General features: G+C 39.5%; 1 protein-coding gene across 2 annotated transcripts in view; it reads right to left on the bottom strand.

Moving 5' to 3' along the window:
• LOC127645030 (contactin-associated protein-like 2) overlaps positions 1 to 22253 on the bottom strand; it is a 60087-nt gene that overhangs the window by 19795 nt on the left and 18039 nt on the right. For both annotated transcript variants that reach the window (XR_007970760.1, XM_052128525.1), the window contains exons 2-10: positions 12142 to 12252; positions 10850 to 11043; positions 9154 to 9301; positions 6990 to 7193; positions 6471 to 6655; positions 5315 to 5458; positions 2620 to 2878; positions 1333 to 1482; positions 520 to 682 (exon numbers count right to left, since the gene is read on the bottom strand). Coding sequence is in view for 1 of the 2 variants with exons in the window: in XM_052128525.1 (XP_051984485.1) it covers positions 520 to 682; positions 1333 to 1482; positions 2620 to 2878; positions 5315 to 5458; positions 6471 to 6655; positions 6990 to 7193; positions 9154 to 9301; positions 10850 to 11043; positions 12142 to 12252 (1558 nt within the window). In the remaining variant the exon portion in view is untranslated. The remainder of the gene's footprint in view (positions 1 to 519; positions 683 to 1332; positions 1483 to 2619; positions 2879 to 5314; positions 5459 to 6470; positions 6656 to 6989; positions 7194 to 9153; positions 9302 to 10849; positions 11044 to 12141; positions 12253 to 22253) is intronic.

Below are 22253 nucleotides of genomic sequence, written 5' to 3'. Positions count from 1 at the left end.
AATTTATGTGTTAATTACCACAATGAGCCGAAGGCATGTATTTGAACTTCCACCCAATACAGGTGCACTAATATGCATTAATAAATGCTCAATTACTGCATTATTACTGAAAATGTATGCGTTAATTCAGCTCATTGTGGTAATTAACACATTAATTAACACTATTAGTTCATATAATAAGTTATTAGGGAATTAATCCATGATGACACATTTAATTAATAGCAATTCATATATGACTTAATATATTAATCAGACAGACTCTTTATTAGTTGCTGATGTGGCAATCATTAATTAATGAAGTCATACTTTAACTCAGTATTATCTGAGCATTAGTTAAGCATGAATTAATGCTTATTAATGCACCTGTATTGTAAAGTGTTACCCATGATTTTTGTTTTTAAATAAACGAGGGATGAGTCGAAATTATATAGTATTTAGTGGTCATCAACATTATGCCAAATGCTGTCCATTGAGCTTAACTTGTATTAAGCATGAAACACTCCTTTAAGCATGAATTACCTGTCTATGATGGCACACATGTCCAGACTGACATTCTCAAAGCTACCCAGTATGCCTTGCTCCACAGAACGTAGGTCGACCAGCTGTTCATCTACATGTATGAGCTGCATACAGCCCTGAAATGAGCGCTGGGATGGAGATAGGTCTGTCCGCGGGAAATATCCTACACATGATGACAAAGAAAATTAAAATCAGTAGCCTCAGATTATTTCAGAAAATACTGAAATCAGGCAAAGCAGGAAAGCCAATTTTCATCAATAAGATGCTGACATCCAAACTGACTTATATTATGATTGAATTTTTGTTTATAGAGCAGTAAAACTTTATAACTTCCATTATAATATTGACAACCCTGCTTATATCTTAAACCAGCTTAAACGTTGGTTTTAGTTGGTCTTGTGGGCTGGCCTGTTTTACTGGTTTTAGATGGGTTTTGGGGACTGTACAGCTGGGATACCAGCTAAAACATCATACATCAGCTAAGACCAGCAAAACATCTTAGACTGGTTTAAAAATATGTTCCTTACATCAGGGAAGCAGAACGGCTGGCACTTTTATTAAATTTTTGTAAAGAGAGTAATATATCTTCATACCTTTCATTATTACGTGGACAACCCTGCTGAAAACAACATCTTAAACCATATGTCAGCTAGGAGATCAGCTAGGCAACCAGCTGAACCAGCATGCCAAGATGGGAGACCAATAGACCATTTTAGACTGGATTCAGATGCTTTTCTTTCAGCAGGGAAGCAGTTGTAATGACAAAAGTAACTTTATGTTGCAGTAGTTTGACATGCACATTTCTGAAATGACCTCCAAAGAAATAATCTCCTCCAGTCCGTATCTGCATGGGAAGAGCTGCTCTCACTGTGGACATCTCGTCTCCGTTGATGGTCAACATGGCGATGCTCTCCAGTGCCAGAAAGTGAACACTGTGCCATTGGCCGTCATTCAGACCAGAGCCTGCAGAGAGAAATGGCTTCATCAAGTAGTCATTTTCCGAATCCACTGGTCACCAACAGTAATCTTGGACTATATACTAATAAATGTGGATGTAGCATCCATCCATCCATCCATCGTCAACCGCTTATCCTGTGTACAGGGTCGCGGGGGCTGGAGCCTATCCCAGCTAACATTGGGCAAAAGGCGGGGGACACCCTGGACAGGTCGCCAGTCCATCGCAGGGCCACACATAGACAGACATACACTCACACTCCACATCCAGGATGTAGCATCACATCAAATATAAAGTACATTAAGTATAAGCATATTTGTCCCCCATTATATATTTATTCCACAACCAAAAGAATCTAAAAACAGGGGGGTTATTGAGATAAAGCAAGTTGTATTTGGCTGAAAACGTGATCTCAACGTAAAATCAAACATCCATTTTTAAGCTGTCTTTTTAAAAAATATATGTACTTTGCTAACAAGTTGCTAAGTAAGGAGCTTTTCTCATGCACTCATAAATGCACAATGTCAATATTTTCACCGAAAAATGACTTACAGTACATTTCAGGTAGTTTCTCGCCAAAACCTATCCTTTGCATTCAGAAGACTTGGAATATGAAGCACAAGTCGCATGGACTACTTTTAGGTGCCTTTTTAAGCTTTAAAGTGAATCACTATCCACTGCCATTGTATTGAACAGACAGACCAAGATTACAATTTTGACTTTTGTGTTCTACATCAGAAAGAAAGGCATGAGGGTGAGTAAACAATGACAGAATTAAAAAATGTTCTGCAAAATATTCCTATAAGATGCTGTCTAGACAGGCAGCTCACAAGGTTCTGGATCAAATATAATGTTTATTAAAGAGAAACTTCAAATGTTTAAATTGTGAAGGACAGGGCTTGCCAAATTGATGCCCTACACAGAGTATAATTTGCATGAAGCGATCGTCTGTGTTCCGCAACTGCTTTCGGGTTCTTGAATAACCTATAACATTTGAGTAAGGGCAGCCAGTGGACTTTCTAATGCCCTCCTAGGGTAAGATGGTGCCCCCCTAGGGAGTTGGTGCCCTACACAGACTGCGTAGTATGCGTGTAGAGAGCAGCGGTACTGGTGAAGGAGCTCTTAAATATCTGATATAATGTTACCTGAGGATATGTCCACACGTGTGTTCTTGCCCATTGTGATGTAGATGTGGACAGTGACTTTACCCTCCACCAGGCTGACCTCCACACCCCCGGGCATTAGAGGGGTAAATAACAGCAGACCGCTCGGGTTCCACGTGCGGAACTGAAGTCTGACTGAGACCGTATCTGCGTCGGTCCGACCTGGGAGTTGCAGGGAGCTGGTGGAGTTAAAGAACGCCGGGAATGTTTGCGATTCAGAACAGGAGAACGTCAGGTTGTGCTGAAATAGAAACAGCACAGGATGACAGTAAATCACCTTCTGTTCAAAACCCATATGACTTTCTTTCTTCTGGGGATCACAAAAGATGATGACAGCCTCAGTTAGCATTCACTTTCATTGCATCTTTGTTCCATACAATGAAAGTGAATAGTGACTGAGGCACTGAGTCATTCTGCCCGCCATCAATTTTCAGTAATCCATGGAAAATAGAAAGTCCTCTAGATCCGTGTTTAGAAAGACATGAGGGTAAACGGTAAATAATTGCAGTATTTTCTATTTTGGGTGAACTACTGTGTCACTACTTAAAAAGTGTGAAAATGCCACTTTGTTATTTTGGAGTTTCAAGGGAAAGATTCATTTGGTCAAATGACAAGGGAACTTGACACAGGACAATTGATTAGTTTACATCCGGACCCTGCTGGAAAATCCAGCTAAAACTAGCTCCAAGCTGGGCATTTATGGTAATTAGCTGGTTCAAACTGGTCTAGATGGTTGGTCATCTTGACTACCGGTGGGTAGACCCCTTTCCAACCTGGTCAACCATAATAACCTCCTGTTATTGGTTATATGCAAACTTCTCACTTCTACACATATGGGAAAGGGGAGGGGATCTCCATTAATGGATAAGGTTAATGCAGGAGAGGAACTTTAACTACTTTTTAATGTGAGAAATAAAAACGGCAAACCTTGGTGAGCTGCGATTACTGTAAGCAATACAAAGAATCAAATTAGAAAAATCATTGAAAACATAATACACAATGCAAATCATGGTGGAAAATCATAAACCACAACAAAAATAAAGACATTTCATATTCTTCTCTTAAGACAGTGCCATTAAAGTTGGAGTTTTATGGCTTTTAGTCCATGTCTTTTAGCTTTTATGTATTATTACCATCTGTATGCTGGTGAATTCCTCAAAGTTGACAATAGTAACTTTTTTTAGTAAGCAGATATACACATTTAGTATTCACTTTAGCAGATGATGGCTCATCTTGTATACTTGGATATAGGGCTGACTGTTTTAGACAAAAAACATGATCTGTGATATGATAAACATTAAAAAGAAAGAGAAAGAGAGAGAGAGAGAGACAGAGAAAGAGACAGATAGATACAAACATTAAAAAGTAAGAGAAAGAGAGAAATTAGGGCAGAATTAGGACGATTCTCATTGATTATTAACATACAAAAAAGTCCCACAGAATGGTCTGCACATATATAGCGCTTTTTTAACCTTAACGGTATTCAAAGCGCTTTACATTGTGACTCATTCACCCATTCACACACCAATGGCGGCAGAGCTGCCATGTAAGGCACTAGCCTGACATTGGAAGCAAGTTGGGGTTCAGTGTCTTGCCCAAGGACACTTCGGCATGTGGAGTCATGTGGGCCGGGAATCGAACCACCAACCCTGCGATTAATGGCCGACCCGCTCTACCAACTGAGCCACAGCCACCAATCACTACATTTTAAAGCGCTACAAACCCAAGAACTGAACCATGAAAAAAGTCCACTCAGTCAGCTGGTTCTGAGACTCACTCACCCAGTTAACACTACTAACATTAACCAGCCTCAGACCAGCACTGCTTTACAACCAAACATCAGAATAAATCAGATCAGCAAACAATCTCAATTCACCTATCTGGAACATTGGGATCAAGAAACTAAAACACAAAGCAAATTACAATTCTACCAGACTCTAAAATCAAAGTATGAATTGGAAGAGTATCTCCTGACTGTCAGAGATACGAGACAGATCCCGGCAAGTCCAGGCTCAGTGAGCACAGTCTCGCCATCGAGAGAGGCAGACACAGAAAAACATGGTTACCCAGAGAAGAAAGGGTGTTCTTTCTCCTTCACTGCCCAAAATTGAAAGATACAAGGGACATTTATATAGATACATTTACAAACAGCATAGACAAATTTATAACCATGACAGAACAAGAAAAAATGAATATAATACTTGGAGAGGGACACACAGCAGCACTGGCTGCAAGATACGTTTTAACGTGTCACAGCCTGAGAGACAGTGGGGGCAACACAATTAATTGTAAACACAAATGGTTTTGCACCTTAAATTACTCTCCAGAAAGGGAATGTCCCTCACCATAATACCGCCTGCCTCGGACCATTAATAGCAAGTAGCAAATCATGTTTTTTGGCTACTGGTTAAACTAAAGGCTACCGACTATATATATATATATAAAAAAAAAAAAGGAAAAGCACATCGATGTTAATATTAAATGTGTAAACACAGGGAAGAATATTGCCTTTTTAAATCATTTCATGGGCACTTTAACCAGAAGATCATCTTTTAGAGTTTACAGTAAGACCAAACAACAGGAATTCCTCTGTACAGCCACTGATTATCTTCTCAAAGCATTGGATAGCTCTGCAGAGTTTATTTGATAAAAATAGATATGTAAATGTGGCACTTACAAAACTAGAGGTGTCGACTTTCTTCCTGCGGGCAAAATTGGTGATGTTGTCCCCGTTGTAATAAATGGACTCCATGCAGCCGATGTAGTTCTCTTTGCCCCCGGAGCTGGGCTTGGCAGACACTGGCATTCCTCCAAACGTAATCTGGGAATAGAAAGTGATGGAAACATTTGCCATCTGTAATACAGTTAGCGAAAGATTAATCTTATTAATCTCATTATTTTGGGGTGAAATATGGCCCTAACATTTCTAAAAGGGATGAAAATTTATTTTGTTCCAAACATGTACGATTTTCTTTCTTCGTTGGAACACAAAAGACAAATGCTGGCCTCAGTCACATTTCATTTTCATTGTATGAAAATGATGCAATGCTACCAAACATCTCCATTTGTGCCATAAAGGAATAGGTAACCCAAAAATGTAAACAATTCTCTCCTCATTTATTCATCCTCATGCCATCCCAGATGTGTCCAGATGTGTTTGACTTTCTTATTTCTGCTGAACTCAAATGAAGATTTTAGAAGAATATCTCCGTTCTGTTGGTCCATACAATGCATGTGAATGGTGGCCAGAACTTTGAAGCTACAAAAAGCATATAAAGCCAGCAAAAAATAATCCATATGACTTAATTGGTTAAATCCATGTCTTCAGAAGGAATATGATAGGTGTGGGTGAGAGATCAATATTCAAGCCCTTTTTCTTTTACTGTAAATCTCCACTTTCACTTTCACTTTCACTTTCACGGTGACTTGCATTCTTCTTGCATATCGCCACCAGCTGGGCTAGGAAGACAATTTATAGTAAAAAATATTGATTTATTTCTCACCCACACCTATCATATCGCTTCTGATGACATGGATATAATCACTGGAGTCTCGTGGATTAATTCTATGCTGCATTTATGCCTTTATTGGAGCTTCAAAGTTCTGGCCACCATTCACTTGCAGTGACCGGACTAACAGAGCTGAGATATTCTTTTAAATATCTTCTTTATACACCGCTGGTGGCATGAGGGTGAGTACATTTTTGTGTGAACTATCCCTTTAACAGTTTAAGAATTCAGTTTAGGAATCACTCTGTAGATTTCTAAACCAGCCCCCTGTCACCAATAACACTGACATTTCACAAACTAAATTATTCTAATTGTTTTGTTTACTTCATAGTCCAGATCCAGGTGATCGAACTCTCCATTGGTGCGGAAGCTCTGTGTGTGTTGATCGAGAGTGAAGTTGACACTGCGTCTGTAGCGTTCGATCAGAATTGAGTGCCAATGGTCATCATCGAGCAGACTTCCACTGCTTACTGATGTGTGACCCTGAATGGAGCCGTACTGATTACTGCCTGAAATAGACACACCCACAAGAAGCAATTAGTGAAACAGGTCACATGGGTCAAACTGTGACCCTGTATATATATATATTTTAGTTTTTTTTGTCTGCTATGCAAAAATCAATGTGTAATTGCACAAATCTTCTCAATAGGGTGCACGGTTTGAGGAATAATTCACAAATGGTGTGGGATGAGTTGCATGTCAAGGTTTTATTAAATAAGCATAAGCAATAGTATTAGTTTATCAAACAGGAGTAAATCTCACATTCTGTAGCCTTTTATTATGTCTGTAGCCTTTTCATTATGTCTGGTCATATCACAGTCACTCTTGAGATAAATACTTTACCTAGGTTGATCTGCAGTAGTAGTTTGGCTCGGCGGAGCTCCAGAGTGATATAATCACCCTGCTGCCCCTCTCCATGCAGAAGAACACCGTCTCCTTTAGAGGTCTTGAACTTCAGCGAAATCACATCTTTTAAGACCTTCATCTTTTTCTGTCGGAAGCGATAGGAAATCACTCCCTGCCCGTCGAAACTGATTACGTCCGCCCCTGAATTCAGAAAAAAGTTTCAGTCTTAAAGGAATATTCAGTACAGTACAAGTTCAGCTCAATCGACAGCATTTGTGGCATAATGTTGATTACAACAAAAACATTATTTTGACACGTTCCTCAGTTCCTTTAAAAAAAAAAAAAAGAAGCAAAAAATTAGGTTACAGTGAGGCACTTACAATGGAAGTGAATGGGGCCAAATTTTGTACATTTTTATATAAATTCTTCAGTTAAAACAAATTTGAGCTGTTAAGTTTTTTTAAATTGTCATTTTTAAAGTCATTTCAGGGTTTTAGAGTTTATTGACATTACATCGTCATGGCAACAAAGTTGTAAAATTAGTTATAACTTCACACAGAAAAGGTTAGTAAGAGATTTTATCACACTGAAATCATGTTTACACACGTATTGTTTATGTATTGTGGCTATACTTTTGAAACAGTGTGTACTTTAACGTTCAAAAATTGGCCCCCATTCACTTCCATTGTAAGTGCCTCACTGTAACCTAAATTTTTGCTTCTTTTTTAAAGAAAAGGAGGGGCAAGTCACAACAAATTTTTGTGGTAATCAATATTATGTCACAATCGCTGTCGATTGAGCTGAACTTGTATTGAACACGGAATATTCCTTTAAGCAAATACACTCACCTAAAGGATTATTAGGAACACCTGTTCAATTTCTCATTAATGCAATTATCTAATCAACCAATCACATGGCAGTTGCTTCAATGCATTTAGGGGTGTGGTCCTGGTCAAGACAATCTCCTGAACTCCTGAATGTCAGAATGGGAAAGAAAGGTGATTTAAGCAATTTTGAGCGTGGCATGGTTGTTGGTGCCAGACGGGCCGGTCTGAGTATTTCACAATCTGCTCAGTTACTGGGATTTTCACGCACAACCATTTCTAGGGTTTACAAAGAATGGTGTGAAAAGGGAAAAACATCCAGTATGTGGCAGTCCTGTGGGCAAAAATGCCTTGTTGATGCTAGAGGTCAGAGGAGAATGGGCCGACTGATTCAAGCTGATAGAAGAGCAACTTTGCCTGAAATAACCACTCATTACAACCGAGGTATGCAGCAAAGCATTTGTGAAGCCACAACACGCACAACCTTGAGGCGGATGGGCTACAACAGCAGAAGACCCCACCGGGTGCCACTCATCTCCACTACAAATAGGAAAAAGAGGCTACAATTTGCAAGAGCTCACCAAAATTGGACAGTTGAAGACTGGAAAAATGTTGCCTGGTCTGATGAGTCTCGATTTCTGTTGAGACATTCAGATGGTAGAGTCAGAATTTGGGGTAAACAGAATGAGAACATGGATCCATCATGCCTTGTTACCACTGTGCAGGCTGGTGGTGGTGGTGTAATGGTGTGGAGGATGTTTTCTTGGCACACTTTAGGCCCCTTAGTGCCAATTGGGCATCGTTTAAATGCCACGACCTACCTGAGCATTGTTTCTGACCATGTCCATCCCTTTATGGCCACCATGTACCCATCCTCTGATGGCTACTTCCAGCAGGATAATGCACCATGTCACAAAGCTCGAATCATTTCAAATTGGTTTCTTGAACATGACAATGAGTTCACTGTACTAAAATGGCCCCCACAGTCACCAGATCTCAACCCAATAGAGCATCTTTGGGATGTGGTGGAACGGGAGCTTCGTGCCCTGGATGTGCATCCCACAAATCTCAATCAACTGCAAGATGCTATCCTATCAATATGGGCCAACATTTCTAAAGAATGCTTTCAGCACCTTGTTGAATCAATGCCACATAGAATTAAGGCAGTTCTGAAGGCGAAAGGGGGTCAAACACAGTATTAGTATGGTGTTCCTTATAATCCTTTAGGTGAGTGTATATCAAGTCTTTTAAAAAAAATAATAAAAAAGATGAATTAATAAATTATGATGTGGCCCTTTTTAAATCACAAAAAGTGAAATCTGTGTTTAGACACTTACAGTAAGCACAGCCATAGAGCTCCACTCTCAGTCCAATCCATCCCTCCTCACTCCAGTCCAGCGGAATAAAACGCACGTATCGAGCCAAAAAGGGGTGCTGAAGTTCATGACGCACGGCTCGCTCTGAGTTCCAGTTACCTGAAAACGTCTGAGACAGAAAAGAGGGAGCCAAACTCCATTAAAGCATCATTACTCATTCTGAGTACACAGATCAATACAAAACAGATCAACGGTCTTGGCACATACTTCAAGGAGAACTGACCATTTAAAAAAAAAACTCTGCCGTTTAGCATTTCAGTGTAATTATGTAAAGAATGAGTCAATACATGCAGTAATGTTCAACTCTCCAGAGTCATAGAGAATCAGGGTAATCCTGTTTCCAATCTTGAGATTAAAGATTTGCAAATGAGCATTTGCAAATGAGAAATAACATCAGTTTATGAGGCTTGTGCTTTTCATGCTAGAAAGGAAGCATTACAAAGAAAGATCACAAATGAGACCTCTTTAGTATCTTAATTGTTTCTCATAGACAGCAATGCGATTAAATGGAGAGCAAATGGAACATTTTTCTTACATTTCCGGCTGTTCAGATTTTTCTCCTTAGAAATAAAAAACATTTTACATTTATCAGACGCTTTTATCCAAAGCGACTTACAGAGCCCTTATTACAGGGACAATCCCCCCGGAGCAACCTGGAGTTAAGTGCCTTGCTCAAGGACACAATGGTGGTGACTGTGGGAATTGAACCAGCAACCTTCTGATTACCAATTCAGTGCTTTAGACCACTACACCATCACCACTCCTACAGTAATCACACTCATGTCTCCTCTAGAATTTCAGAACAGATCTCAGCAATGTTTTCAATATAAACTTTACCATTTGATTTTTACCAATATCAAAATATATATTAAGAAATATATAAAAATAAATATAAAAATATTAAATCCCAGATGCCCCTTTCTTTCTTCTTCTGAACACAATTGAATATTTTAGAAATATATTTCAGCTCTGTTGGTCCTTACAATGCAAGTGAATGGTGACCAGAACTTTGAAGGTTCAAAAGAGACATAAAGGCAGCATAAAATTAATCCATAAGACTCCATTGGTTAAATCAAAGTCTTCAGAAGTAAGATGATAGGTGAGGTTGAGAAACAATCAATATTTAAGTACTTTTTACAATAAATCTGACCAGCCCAACCAGTAGTTGACTGAATGTGAAATGTGGAAGTGAAAGTGAAAGTGTAGATTTTCGGTAAAAACAAAAATGGACTTAAATATTGATCTGTTTCTCACCCACACCAATCATATTGCTTCAGAAGTTATGGGTTTAACCACTGGAGTCTTATGGATTACTTTTATGCTGCCTTTATGTCTGTTTTGGACTGTGCACTTGCACTGTGAGTACCAACAGAGCTGAAATGTTCATTTACTATAAAAATCTCCATTTGTGTTTTGCAGAAGAAAGAGAGTCTCACACATCTGGGATGGTATGAGGGCGAGTAAATGATGAGAATTTTCATTTTTGGGTGAACAATTCCTTTACTGTCAATATATTTTGAGTAAAGTTTCACTTTTGCCCCAAATTGATGTGGGTATTCTGCAACACTACATCAGCTGTTTTCTCTCCAGTAAGGCAGCTAAAAAGCTAAATTTATTCCCTGAGCAATAAATCATTCAGCATTCCCTGTAAACTCACCCATATGTTGCCGTCCTGCCGATAAGGCTTCCAGTTACTTCCTGTGTCACTGTAGAGGAGCTTGTACTGTTTCGTCCAATCAGAGCTGCTGTATCTACCCTGTGTTGCTATGGCAATGATCTGTTTCTTGGCCCTGAGGTCCACCTGCAGCCATTGGTACCTGTCAGAATCTGACGGTGACCATCCTCCATTGCCTTTGAAAGATAACACACGTAATCAAATATTGTAATATAATCAGAAAACAGCACATGATCATGCCAAACTTAAATGATGATGCTTTTAGTAAACAGGCTTTTTAGACTCGTATGCTAATGGTTTAAAATGCTCCATTTCCTTACCAGTAGCCAAAATGTGCATTAAAGTTCATATTGACCTATGGAGAAGTACGTCTAGAGAATTCCATATAAGCAAATCCTGATCTATGCTCTATACTTTCGCCAGTGAACTGCTCCCCACATCTCTGTCTAAATGTCAACAAATGAGGAGAGAGTGGCCACAACGATCATGAGGGTGACATTTTGGCTATGTTCAGAATAGAATACCACCATACTACACTTACTACTGTTTTTGCACATATATCCTGGAATGTGTTTACTGTGTGCACTATGCTTGGATGTATATATTCTGTGATAATATCTGGATTCCACTCAATGAATTAAACATGTAACGTAGCTAGGTCCAAGAACAACAAGAACATAGCATTCTACTGTTTGAAATGTTTATTGATACATACTGCACACCACTTCACATATTTCACATATAGGAGGGAGTATACACTCAGTATGCACTAAGAAGTAAACTATTATTCCATTACGAATATATAGGCCATGTGACAACAATATACTGTAGCATACTACTAGTTTTCATTACATACTTCATACAGTTTTACACACTTAAAAAAGTAGGCAGTATACAATGTATGCAGCACAGTACATACTAAGAAGTAAACTAGTGTTCCATTCTGAATATATAGGTCATGTGATAACAATATACCATACTACTGTTGTGAATGTTTATCGTTGCATTCTGCATACTGTTTCACATACTTTTTAAAATAGTAGGCAGTACACGGTGTATACTGCACAGTATCTACTAAGTTAATTAGTGCTCCATTCGGAATATAAAGGTAATGTACATAGCATATTACTGTTTGAAATGTTTATCATTGCCTATATTCTTTCACATACTATTTCTAAAGTGCAGTATATGGTGTATACTGTGCAGTGTGTACCAAGCAGACAAGCAGTAATCTAGTATTCCATTTTGAACATATCCTAAAAGTCTATGCTCACCTACTCTCCTGTTGAGTTTTGCATAGCCAGCCCCAAATTCTGCCGCCAGCACAGAGGAACTGGTGAAGGCGCTGTAGGGAAGGGGAGAAGCCAACACCTCATCACATCTCTCTAGAGAAAGACAAGTACAAGATAGAAACAGACAAGCACATTTAAAATCACAGCACAGAATATTCAAAAAACTTTCAAGAGCAGTTATTGAAAAAAAAAAAACACCCAAAAACATCTTATTAACATCTTAACAACGCGTGCCTAATCCTAAAAGTTCTGAAATCTTTCAGAAGTGGGACATTTGTCTCACCGAAAGGTTCCTCATATTTCTGGACACTGTGTGTGGTCAGTCTGCAGAGTTTAAATAGGCCCCACATAACCCCAATTTATCCTGCCAGAAGAGGGGACGTTCAAAGCCATATGTACTCCTTTCTACCTCAATATAATTCTATATATTATAGAGTTAATATGAATCATTTTCCAAACTTTACTTCTTCTAATTAAATAGAATCAATGGGTATTAAAAAAGCCAACTTTGTTAATAACAAAAATATTCTATGTTTAACACAGCACACTGACAGCCTTGGCCTCCATTCAGTTTCACTGCACCTTTTTCCCATAAAATGAAAGGAAATGGTGACTGAAGCTCCATTCACACTGCCAGTGACACACAATGACAAAGTGACACAATCTCATACATTGTCAATGAATGAATGAATGTTACATTTATATAGTGCTTTTCTGACACTACACTCAAAGCGCTTTACACAGTGAACAGGGGGTTCTCCTCAACCAGCATCAGTGTGCAGCATCCACCTGGATGATGCGACAGCAGCCATAGTACGCCAATACGCTCACCACACACCAGCAATTGGTGGAGAGGAGACAGTAGAGTGATACAGCCAATTAATGGATGGTGATTATTAGGAGGCCATGATTGAGAAGAGTCAATGAGAGCAAAGCAACTTCAGGCAACACGAACAACAGTGAACGTTAGCTACAATATGTGGGCATGGCGTTCAACACGACAAAGTTGAGGTTTAACTACTTGCAAGTGATGTGCGACATTTGGGAGCTGTGAGTGAAGATAGTGGAGCTTAAGTCATCTTCACTAAAAGACTTCGGAATCGAGTGCGTGCAAGACGCATGATGTTGTAAGGGATTTAACAGTTCAGTATCATTTGTCTATTTCCTACGCCTGAAAAAAGAGTGGTCCGACCTCACCTAGATAATCAGATTTTTGTACAGGATCAAGAGAAGAGGAGTGGAAATGCTATCCCTGTCGACTTTTGAGTCACAGGCATTTAGAGACATAGCAAATGCGTGCCCATGCCAGAACGAAAGACATTTGCAAAATATTTGGATAAATGTTATGCTGAAAGTCTGAGTCTGGACTTAAAAAGATATTTGAGTGTTTACTGTATACAGAATGTCCATAACCTCAGTCATTTGGGCTAGTCTCCTTGGGATGACAGCCCACTGGATTAACCCAGCAATTTTTTTGCTGTGAAAAAGTTACCATAGCCTGGGGTTAGGACGATTCTGAGGGCCCTGGACAGACAGGGGGCCCAGCAGAACCCCAAGACTTTTCCAATGTGATTTTGTTATAAATGGCCACTTCGCACTGGTTGGCTGAAATTAAGACTGCTCTTATTCTGGGGGCCTGGGAAGATCAGCTAGTAAAGATGCTGACTACCACAAATGGAGTTCATGATTTCAAATCCAGGGCATGCTGGGTGACCCTAAGCAACCAAATTGGCCTGGTTGTTTGGGAGAGTGGAGTCACATGGGGAAACCTCCTCATGGTTGCTATAATGTGGTTCGTTCTTGGTGGGGTGTGTGTTGAGTTGTGCGTGGATGCCGTGGTGGATGGAGTGAAGCCTCCACATGCGCCATGTCTCCACGGTAACGCGTTCAACAAGCCACGTGATAAGATGTGCAGGTTGACGGTCTCAGACGCGGAGGCAAATGAGATTCGTCCTCAGCCACCAGGACTGACCCAGAGAGTCACTACTCTCGAGGACTTAGAGCGCATTGGGAATTGGGTCATTGGGGCGGGTGATTATTTGGGGGAGGAACTCACACAAGCAACTATAGATAGATAGAGATGGGGGGGAGGCAGAGAAGAAAAACACAACAATCTATGTCTACAGATGTAACACTGTAATGATTTACTTTTTTGAATGAATTGCCTAATACTGCTGTTCAACTGGCTGAAACTCAATGTGAGACTGACATGGATATAAAAGACAACAGGAAAAACAAATTAGACACTTTAAATCGGTTTAATACACACATTAACCAAGTTTACATAGAGGTTGTTGCAGGAACAAAAGCAGTGTAGAAAATGTCAATGAGTCTTCCTGCCGCTGGGTTTCATATACAGACACTGTACATGAGCAATTATGTCCTGCTGTGAGAGGATATGTCTGTTATGATATTGTTGCATTTCTACGTCTAGTCAACCCTTAGGAGATCACTGTAAATATCAGCAAACACTTGTGGAATGTTGACCTTCATCCTAATGTGATGTTGAGGTTGAGTCCTAAAACGGGTTTCAGCGTTTTGGCATGGGGTCACCATGGTACTAAATGATTGCAATATTCATGTCCCATTGTATTTACATGGTACTCCAAACACATATGTCCAAAAACATGGCAATGCAATGGTACTTTACGGTACTTCAAGCGCTTTTGATAGTACACCATGGGTTGCTGGCAAATGATCCGATGTACAGTAGATGCAGTTTTGTTTCAATTGATCATAGGTAAATATCTACTTCATCCGATGCTCTGTTTGTTCTCAGTTTTCTAAAGATCCTGATACTGATCTACGGAGTAAGAAACCACTCTGAACAATTCAGTGCGTGCGCAAGCATTTTGGATAATTTGAACTCAGTTGCGAACTGATTCAGACCCTTTGATCAACCTTCTGACCAATTAATTGAAATTAACTGACTCAAAGAATGATTTATTAGTTAATTAGTTAACAGAAAAGCTGACAGAATAATGGGACACACAAAATGTTCCTCAAGTTTGTTCGTCGTCAGACAAGAAACTCACGCAGCACCCCAGTAAAAGCGGCAAGTGCACCTATCCCACTAACTAAATCCGTTTACCAAAGAGATTCGTTCAGATTGGAATACTGATGAAATGAAAAGCCATTAAACATGTAAACATCGGACGTTCAAACTCAAAGATAAGCCAATTATTGTTTTTCCCGCTGAAAATATTCAGGGTTGACAAATGGTAAATGGTCTGCACATATATAGCAATTTTTTTTAACCGTAGAGTATACCAAAGCGCTTTACACTGTGTCCAAATCACCCATTCACACACACACACTCATACACCAATGGCGGCAAAGCTGCCATGCAAGGCGCTAGCCTGCCATTGGGAGCAACTTGGGGTTCAGTGTCTTGCCCAAGGACACTTCGGCATGTGGAGTCGGGAATCAAACCGCCAACCCTGCGTTTGGCAGCCGACCCACTCTACCACCTGAGCCACAGCCGTCCCACAAGCCGACAAACCACAATAACCACGTAAGCCACGTTTTCAATTCTCATATCAAAAACAAGTACTGCTCACCAGTGGCGGCTGCTGGTCTTTCAAAGAGGGGAAGCTCATTTTCGGCCTACATTATAAACTTATTTACCCTATTTTTTGCACTAAATCAATCTTAGGTGTTGATCTGCCCTGCTGTTTAATTCTAATTTTTTCCTCGTAAGGAAGACTTTCAAATGGCTTCGCCAAAATCAGGTCGACAATATTAGCACCGTCTGCCATCGTGCGCAGTTTCACCCGTACGACGCTAGCCTAGCCTACTGTATGAATGAATGAATGAACGAGCGAACGAACGAGCGGCTCTAAAACAAAATATATTAAACTTGGTAAAACTGAAACAAGGAATGTGGTGTATAATTGTGTGAAATGTATTATGCAAATTGACTAGCAATTTCGCCAAACAAATATAAAGAAATAGGTTGCAGCAGTTTGTCTTTCGACTACACTTGAGAAATCCGCGATGGGACTGAGCGTGAAATAGCTTCAGTGACTTCTTATAGTACAGATTCGCTGTCAATCAAAAGGAGATGCAGTCTTTCGACAGATCCTCCAATCATCACGCTGAAGCCCGAGTCCGGGCCAGCCCACTCCTCATTCACCCCAGAGACGCTGAGCGTCCGTGGGCGGGACATAATCGCAGCATTTATCCAATGACCGTCTATTTTCGGAGCACTGAAAAAAACTGTTCAGAGCAGCCCCATTGAAGTCAATGGACGCTCGGCTTCAACAGGGAAATGCACTGACGCTACGGGAATGTATGAGAAGTAAATCGAGTCAGCCGACCTGCTATATGTAATGTAGCTGATTCTGAACGAACTCGTCTTCGAGATGAACGTGTTCTAACGCATTTTTAGTCAATAAATTGTTTACACAATAGTACATATTTGACCATTATTTTTTTGACATTATAGGGGAAGCTGAGCTTCCCTTGCAGTCTTAAAGAAATCCCCACTGCTGCTCACGTTTATTGACAAAGGAGGATGATTTATGACTACAGTATTAAATCACGGATTGGTGCAATGTGCTCTCAAAAACAGACCCAGCTGTCACACGGTAAGAGTAGGTCTTTGTATTTTATATTGGCATGCGTTTAGAGGTTTATAGCATGTTGTAAAAGTGATCATGACCATATGCACGCTACAAAGAGCTATGAAATCTATGACCATTTTCGTTATCATAAACTAGGCTAACTCATAACTGTTCAAGCGTTTTCTTCGCAATTCTATGCCTACATGAACAAGACTTCTTATGGTTCCTGCTGGCATGTAATGCCCCATTAAGGCATTTTACGCCTGGTTTTTGCTGGTCTTGGCCAAACATTTTTGAATGCCCCCCAAGTTTAGACTTTTCCTGGGTTATAGCTTTTATAGGAGGGGGGTCAGTCGACAAAGCTGCCAAGTGCAGACAGAAATTCTTTATCATATTTGTCATAACTGTGTCATAACACAGACCTCAAATCAAGCCATTTACTTTAGCTATTTTCTCCCTTCAAAGACAAAAACAATGGGTAAGAATGCAAGTTGTCCCATCATGACAACAAAACAAAGCAAATGATGTGTTTAAGCAAAGATAAGAGGGAATTATTCATTGATTTGTAGAACATTTTTGTTTTAGATTACACAAACGAATTAATGTACACCAAATTCCCTTGTGTGATAAAGAATACAGAACAAAAAGCAAACGTGAGCGGTATAAAGAGATTTTCACTGCTGTTCAGAGCAAATGTTGAATCCTTTATTAAACTAACTTTGCCTATATGCATATTGAAACAGGTAAATTCCTTAGAGCACTATAAACAGAGAGGAGAGAGAGAGAGAGAGAGAGAGAGAGAGAGAGAGAGAGAGGAGAGAGAGCTCTGAGCAGAATCTGTTATCTGACACTAGAGTGCTCATCCTGTATATTGATCAGTGTTCTCCGGTAGGGATTAACCTTTCATTCAGGGGCATTATTCACCTATTTTCTTTTTCTTTTCCTTTTCTTTTCTTTTTTTGAGGGCGCAAAATTCGACATCACAAACGCAATAATGCCCACAACTGCTTGTAAACTATATCTGAATGAGCCAGTTATGTAAATATTGCATTCTGTGTTCAAGTGATAGCTTTGGGATGCCCAATTCACAATGTGCTCCAAGTCCTCATAGTGACTCGCCTCAATCCGCAGACAGTCAATCCACGCATCTTATCACGTGGCTTGTTGAGCGCGTTACCGCAGAGATAAATGGTCAGCACTTATATAGCGCATTTTTAACCTTAGCGGTATTCAAAGCACTTTACACTGTGTCTCATTCACTAATTCACACATTCACACACCAATGACAGCAGAGCTGCCATGCAAGGTGCTATCCAGACAGTTCAGTGTCTTGCACTTTGGCAAGTGGAGTCGTATGGGCTGGGAATCAAACCACCAACCCTGTTATTAATGGACAACCCGCTCTACCACCTGAGCCACAGCCACCCCATAAGACATAAGGTGACATAATGCATGTGGAGGCTTCATGCTATTCTCCGCGGCATCCACACTCAACTCACCATGTGCCCCACTGAGAGTGAACCACGTTATAGTGACCACAAGGAGGTTACCCCATGTGACTCTACCCTCCCGAGCAACCGGACCAAATTGGTTGCTTAGGAGACTTGCTGGAGACACTCAGCACGCCCTGGATTCGAACTTGTGACTCCAGGGGTGGTAGCGAATGTTCTTAAGGGAACTGAATAAATAATAGCTAAATGACGACTGAATAAAGTAATGTCTGAGTGCTCAATGACATGCAGCAGCAGCGAAAATACAAAATATTTGTATCTTGCGAAGTGTGTGCTGTAAGAAGTCATGAAACAAAGCAGCTGATGTCTCGTGAACACAAGCGCTGCTGCTTCGATCCATTTAGCCTCCTGCCGCCTTTTTCCCATTGCAAATATGGAACCAGCGGCTACCGAGGATTCGTGTAAAACAGCCTTTCGTTACTTAAAGTTTTTATAATGACTGAAAAGGAGAGGATTCACATTGAAATAAAATAGTAAACTAGAGGTCGACGATAGTGCGTTTGCCGATACCAATAACTAAGTTGGGAAAACAGACTTGGAAAACCATGCTGATACTTTAATAAATTACTCCAACACTGCTACCATCTTCAAAGCCGTTTATTAAATGAAATATTACAAGTCAAATGTGTTTGTTGTTCAGCAGTAACATACAACACTGCCTTACAAAGCCAAATAGAGACTGTACGCTTCATCACTACTGATAATATTTTTTATATAATTTTACTGTCATATAAAATCTATAAATGATGTCCAAAAAAGGTAGAGAGAAAAAGGGATAGAAATTAAATTAACGAAATTATAATCTTTTTAAAGTTAATTTTAGAATGGCATTGTCTGTAGAATATGTGCCCTAACATGAACACATTGTATTATATAACAATGTGCCCTCTCATGAATATCAAACTTATTTCAGAACTACCTTTGGTTTTCTGAAATGACTGATTTATTTTACCATGACAATAACAATAACATGCATTGTATACATACCTTTGCTTTTCTCTTTCAATGTTTTAAAACCCTTTTTTTAAAGTATAAATAGTCACGTTGCAAAACAAACTCCATGCAGAGTCAGTGATTGTTTTTATTTAACCTCTAGAGGGCGCCATTATACTGTAGAAACAAGGAGTTCAGACTGTAGAACCCTCCAGCACCAGCCATGGAGAAATGAAACCAAAAATATCAGAAACTATTGGAGTTAATTTTTTCCGATAGCTGATGGTTAAACCACACAACTATCGGCCCAGATTAATCAGTAAATCATGAAAAAAAGAGTTTAAAGATGCCGCAAAACCTGTCAAATGCATTTCCGCACCAAAGTAAACGAACAGCGACTAATCAAATAAAAACATAGAAAAAAATTATAATAGACTATAAAAACTGACTGACTGTCTCACAATGATCAGACACAGTTGGCAAATGTTAACTGCATTGAAGGTGATGCAAATAATTAGTTTTCCCTTGGTGCTTGACCTTCCCCGTGAGCACGATCTCAGAAGCAGCCACTGGACGGAGGGTGTAGCGGAACATATGTGACTCGATTGGACTTGGACCGACAGAATTTAGACATGTGAAAAGATATCTGCCACAGACATTCTTTTTTACATGCAATAACCATTTAATTTAATTATCGAAGGCACAAATACATTTTTGGAAGTTCAAATAATCCATGAAAAATCCTCTAGAATCAAATATATAAGGGGGCACGTGCCCCCTCAGTCTGAATGGGCATGACGCCTCTGCTTTCATTTACCCAGAGTGCAGCTGAATCTCTTGGATTCAACACTGATCTCTCTCTCTCTTCAGTCTCAGTTGATTTTTAAAATGACTTAAATGGATAGTTCAGCCAAAAATGAAAATGTTGTCATTATTTACTCACCCTCATGTTTTACTAAACCAACATAACTTTCTTTATTTTTTTAGCACACAAATGGAGAAATTTTAAAAATATTTGTTTTGCTGATGTCATACAATAGTAGTGAATTGTGACCACCACTTTAAGCTTAAAAAGGATGCTAAAATAGAATTTAGAATTCAAACTAATTATTCCATGTGACTCATGACTTGAAGGCATATGATAAGGTTTGCTGAAAAACAATCCGTAATCGAATTTATTATTTAGTGATAATCTTCACCGGACGTTGCTCTCCAGTGCACCTTCATGAGAGTGCACGAGAGCAGCAGCTCACGCAGCCCCACTCACGAGATGGGGCATTCGAGTGAGAACTTGCTTTGTTTTGGTAGAACCGGACCTCCACAGCGATGACAACACAGCTGCATACAAACCAGAGAACCGAAATTACAAAACATGTCTGAAGAGTTTGAAGTTGAAGAGGAGATGCCTTTGTATGCCCAAACTTTTTTTGTACGAATCAGAGTACTCGGAAATCAAACAGAAAAATTGAAGAGCCACACATATACAGTTAAAAGCAATTCCTGACGCATCTGGGAAGTGCATTGCTCTCAAAGAGAAACCTTTAGCCTCAATAGACTGATGCAAAGGGCATCAGAATTGTATCATCTTGAATTTATATGTTAGGGTAACTTTTTGTCATTGCAACATGACATGTTGGAGTAATTTTCCTTTAAATAGGTTTCATCAGCAACATGTATTAGTTTCCATGTGGTTGGTGTTCGTTCCAGGTGTATTTCCAATTGCTTTGCATGAAGAACAGACCCAAAGTTGTCCACGGTCCCCCGGTCCTACATCAGTTTTATCATTCAAAAGTTGCCGTCTCAAGAACCATTTTGACAGCGATGTCAAATGCCATTGGCTCTCGCCTTATTCGTGACCAACTGCGACCAGGATTAAGTTCGGATGTATCTTTTGAATGAGATTTGAATGTTTTTTGCTTTTTGCTGCTTGGACGTCACTCCCTTTACAGGGGGGGATGATTTTCAGCAATTAAAACTTTCAGTTTCACATATGGTTTGGAATACTATAAGAGTGCTTTATATTTTGACTCTACTTTTATCTGCTTATTACGACTTTAATATTGTTGAGGTTTAGGCATATGGCTTGGGAAGTGAGAATGGGTCGGAGATCTCATTAATTCGAAAATCTCACTAAAATATTCCAAAACCGAATTATCTACACTATGCCAGCCACATTCATTTTATAACTCTTATGGTCTTACTCTTGATCTCAACAAGTGTCTCATTTGCATCTAATTTCTCCAAAGGAATGTTTAGAGAAGCATCTGAGATTACATCCCCAAAACATTAATTCTGTGGCTCCCAGACATAATCTTAAATCAAAAACTTGACATTCTCTGACGTCTCTATAGTGCCATTACAGTACCATCCACCACAGGAAAACATTAGCCAGCAGTCTGTTCTACTGCTCTGGGATCTTTCTTTATTCCACCTCCTACCTCATTACACACACTTCTAAATGAACAAGTCGAAATGGACCCTGCTAAGTCGAGGTTATATCAAAAATAACCCTTGTGTCCTCTTAAAAAAAAGATTAGCCTTCTATTCATGGCAGCAAATACACACAATGTTCCCCTCAAAATACACTCATGTTCCCCTCAAACTTTTATTTTCTGTGTGTTTTGGGGAAGAAGTGATCATTCTAATGATGTTGGTTAATGAAATAGGCTCATACATACTAAAATAGATTCTTCTAGGGTTAGTGAGATTATCAAGTCACTTTTAAGACACTTTCAAGCACCAGTTCTGAAAGGCAAAGTATGCACATATAGTCACTAAACACATTTCATGGTCTTAGTACAATTGAGATTAATTATCACATTTTAAGTAAACAGTCCAAATGATACCTCTGTGTCAAAACTACCAGTACACGTACTTTCCCTCAGTAGAATTCAAGTGCTCATCATCTAAAAAAAACAATGAAATGCAGGTCCCAGAGAATCATTGTAACGTATGACCTTGTCCTGTTTTACTCTTTCCCTTTTGTCTCCCATTTTGATACTTTCGTCACTGCATAGTTTTCACTTTTGAACCTTCTGTACCTCCATAGTCTTGTTAGCCATTGTGTTCATTGTTCATTGTTCTC

This window comes from Xyrauchen texanus, chromosome 6, assembly GCF_025860055.1.
Source record: "Xyrauchen texanus isolate HMW12.3.18 chromosome 6, RBS_HiC_50CHRs, whole genome shotgun sequence".
Classification (NCBI taxonomy): domain Eukaryota; kingdom Metazoa; phylum Chordata; class Actinopteri; order Cypriniformes; family Catostomidae; genus Xyrauchen; species Xyrauchen texanus.
This window is presented reverse-complemented; position numbering and strand designations above follow the sequence as displayed.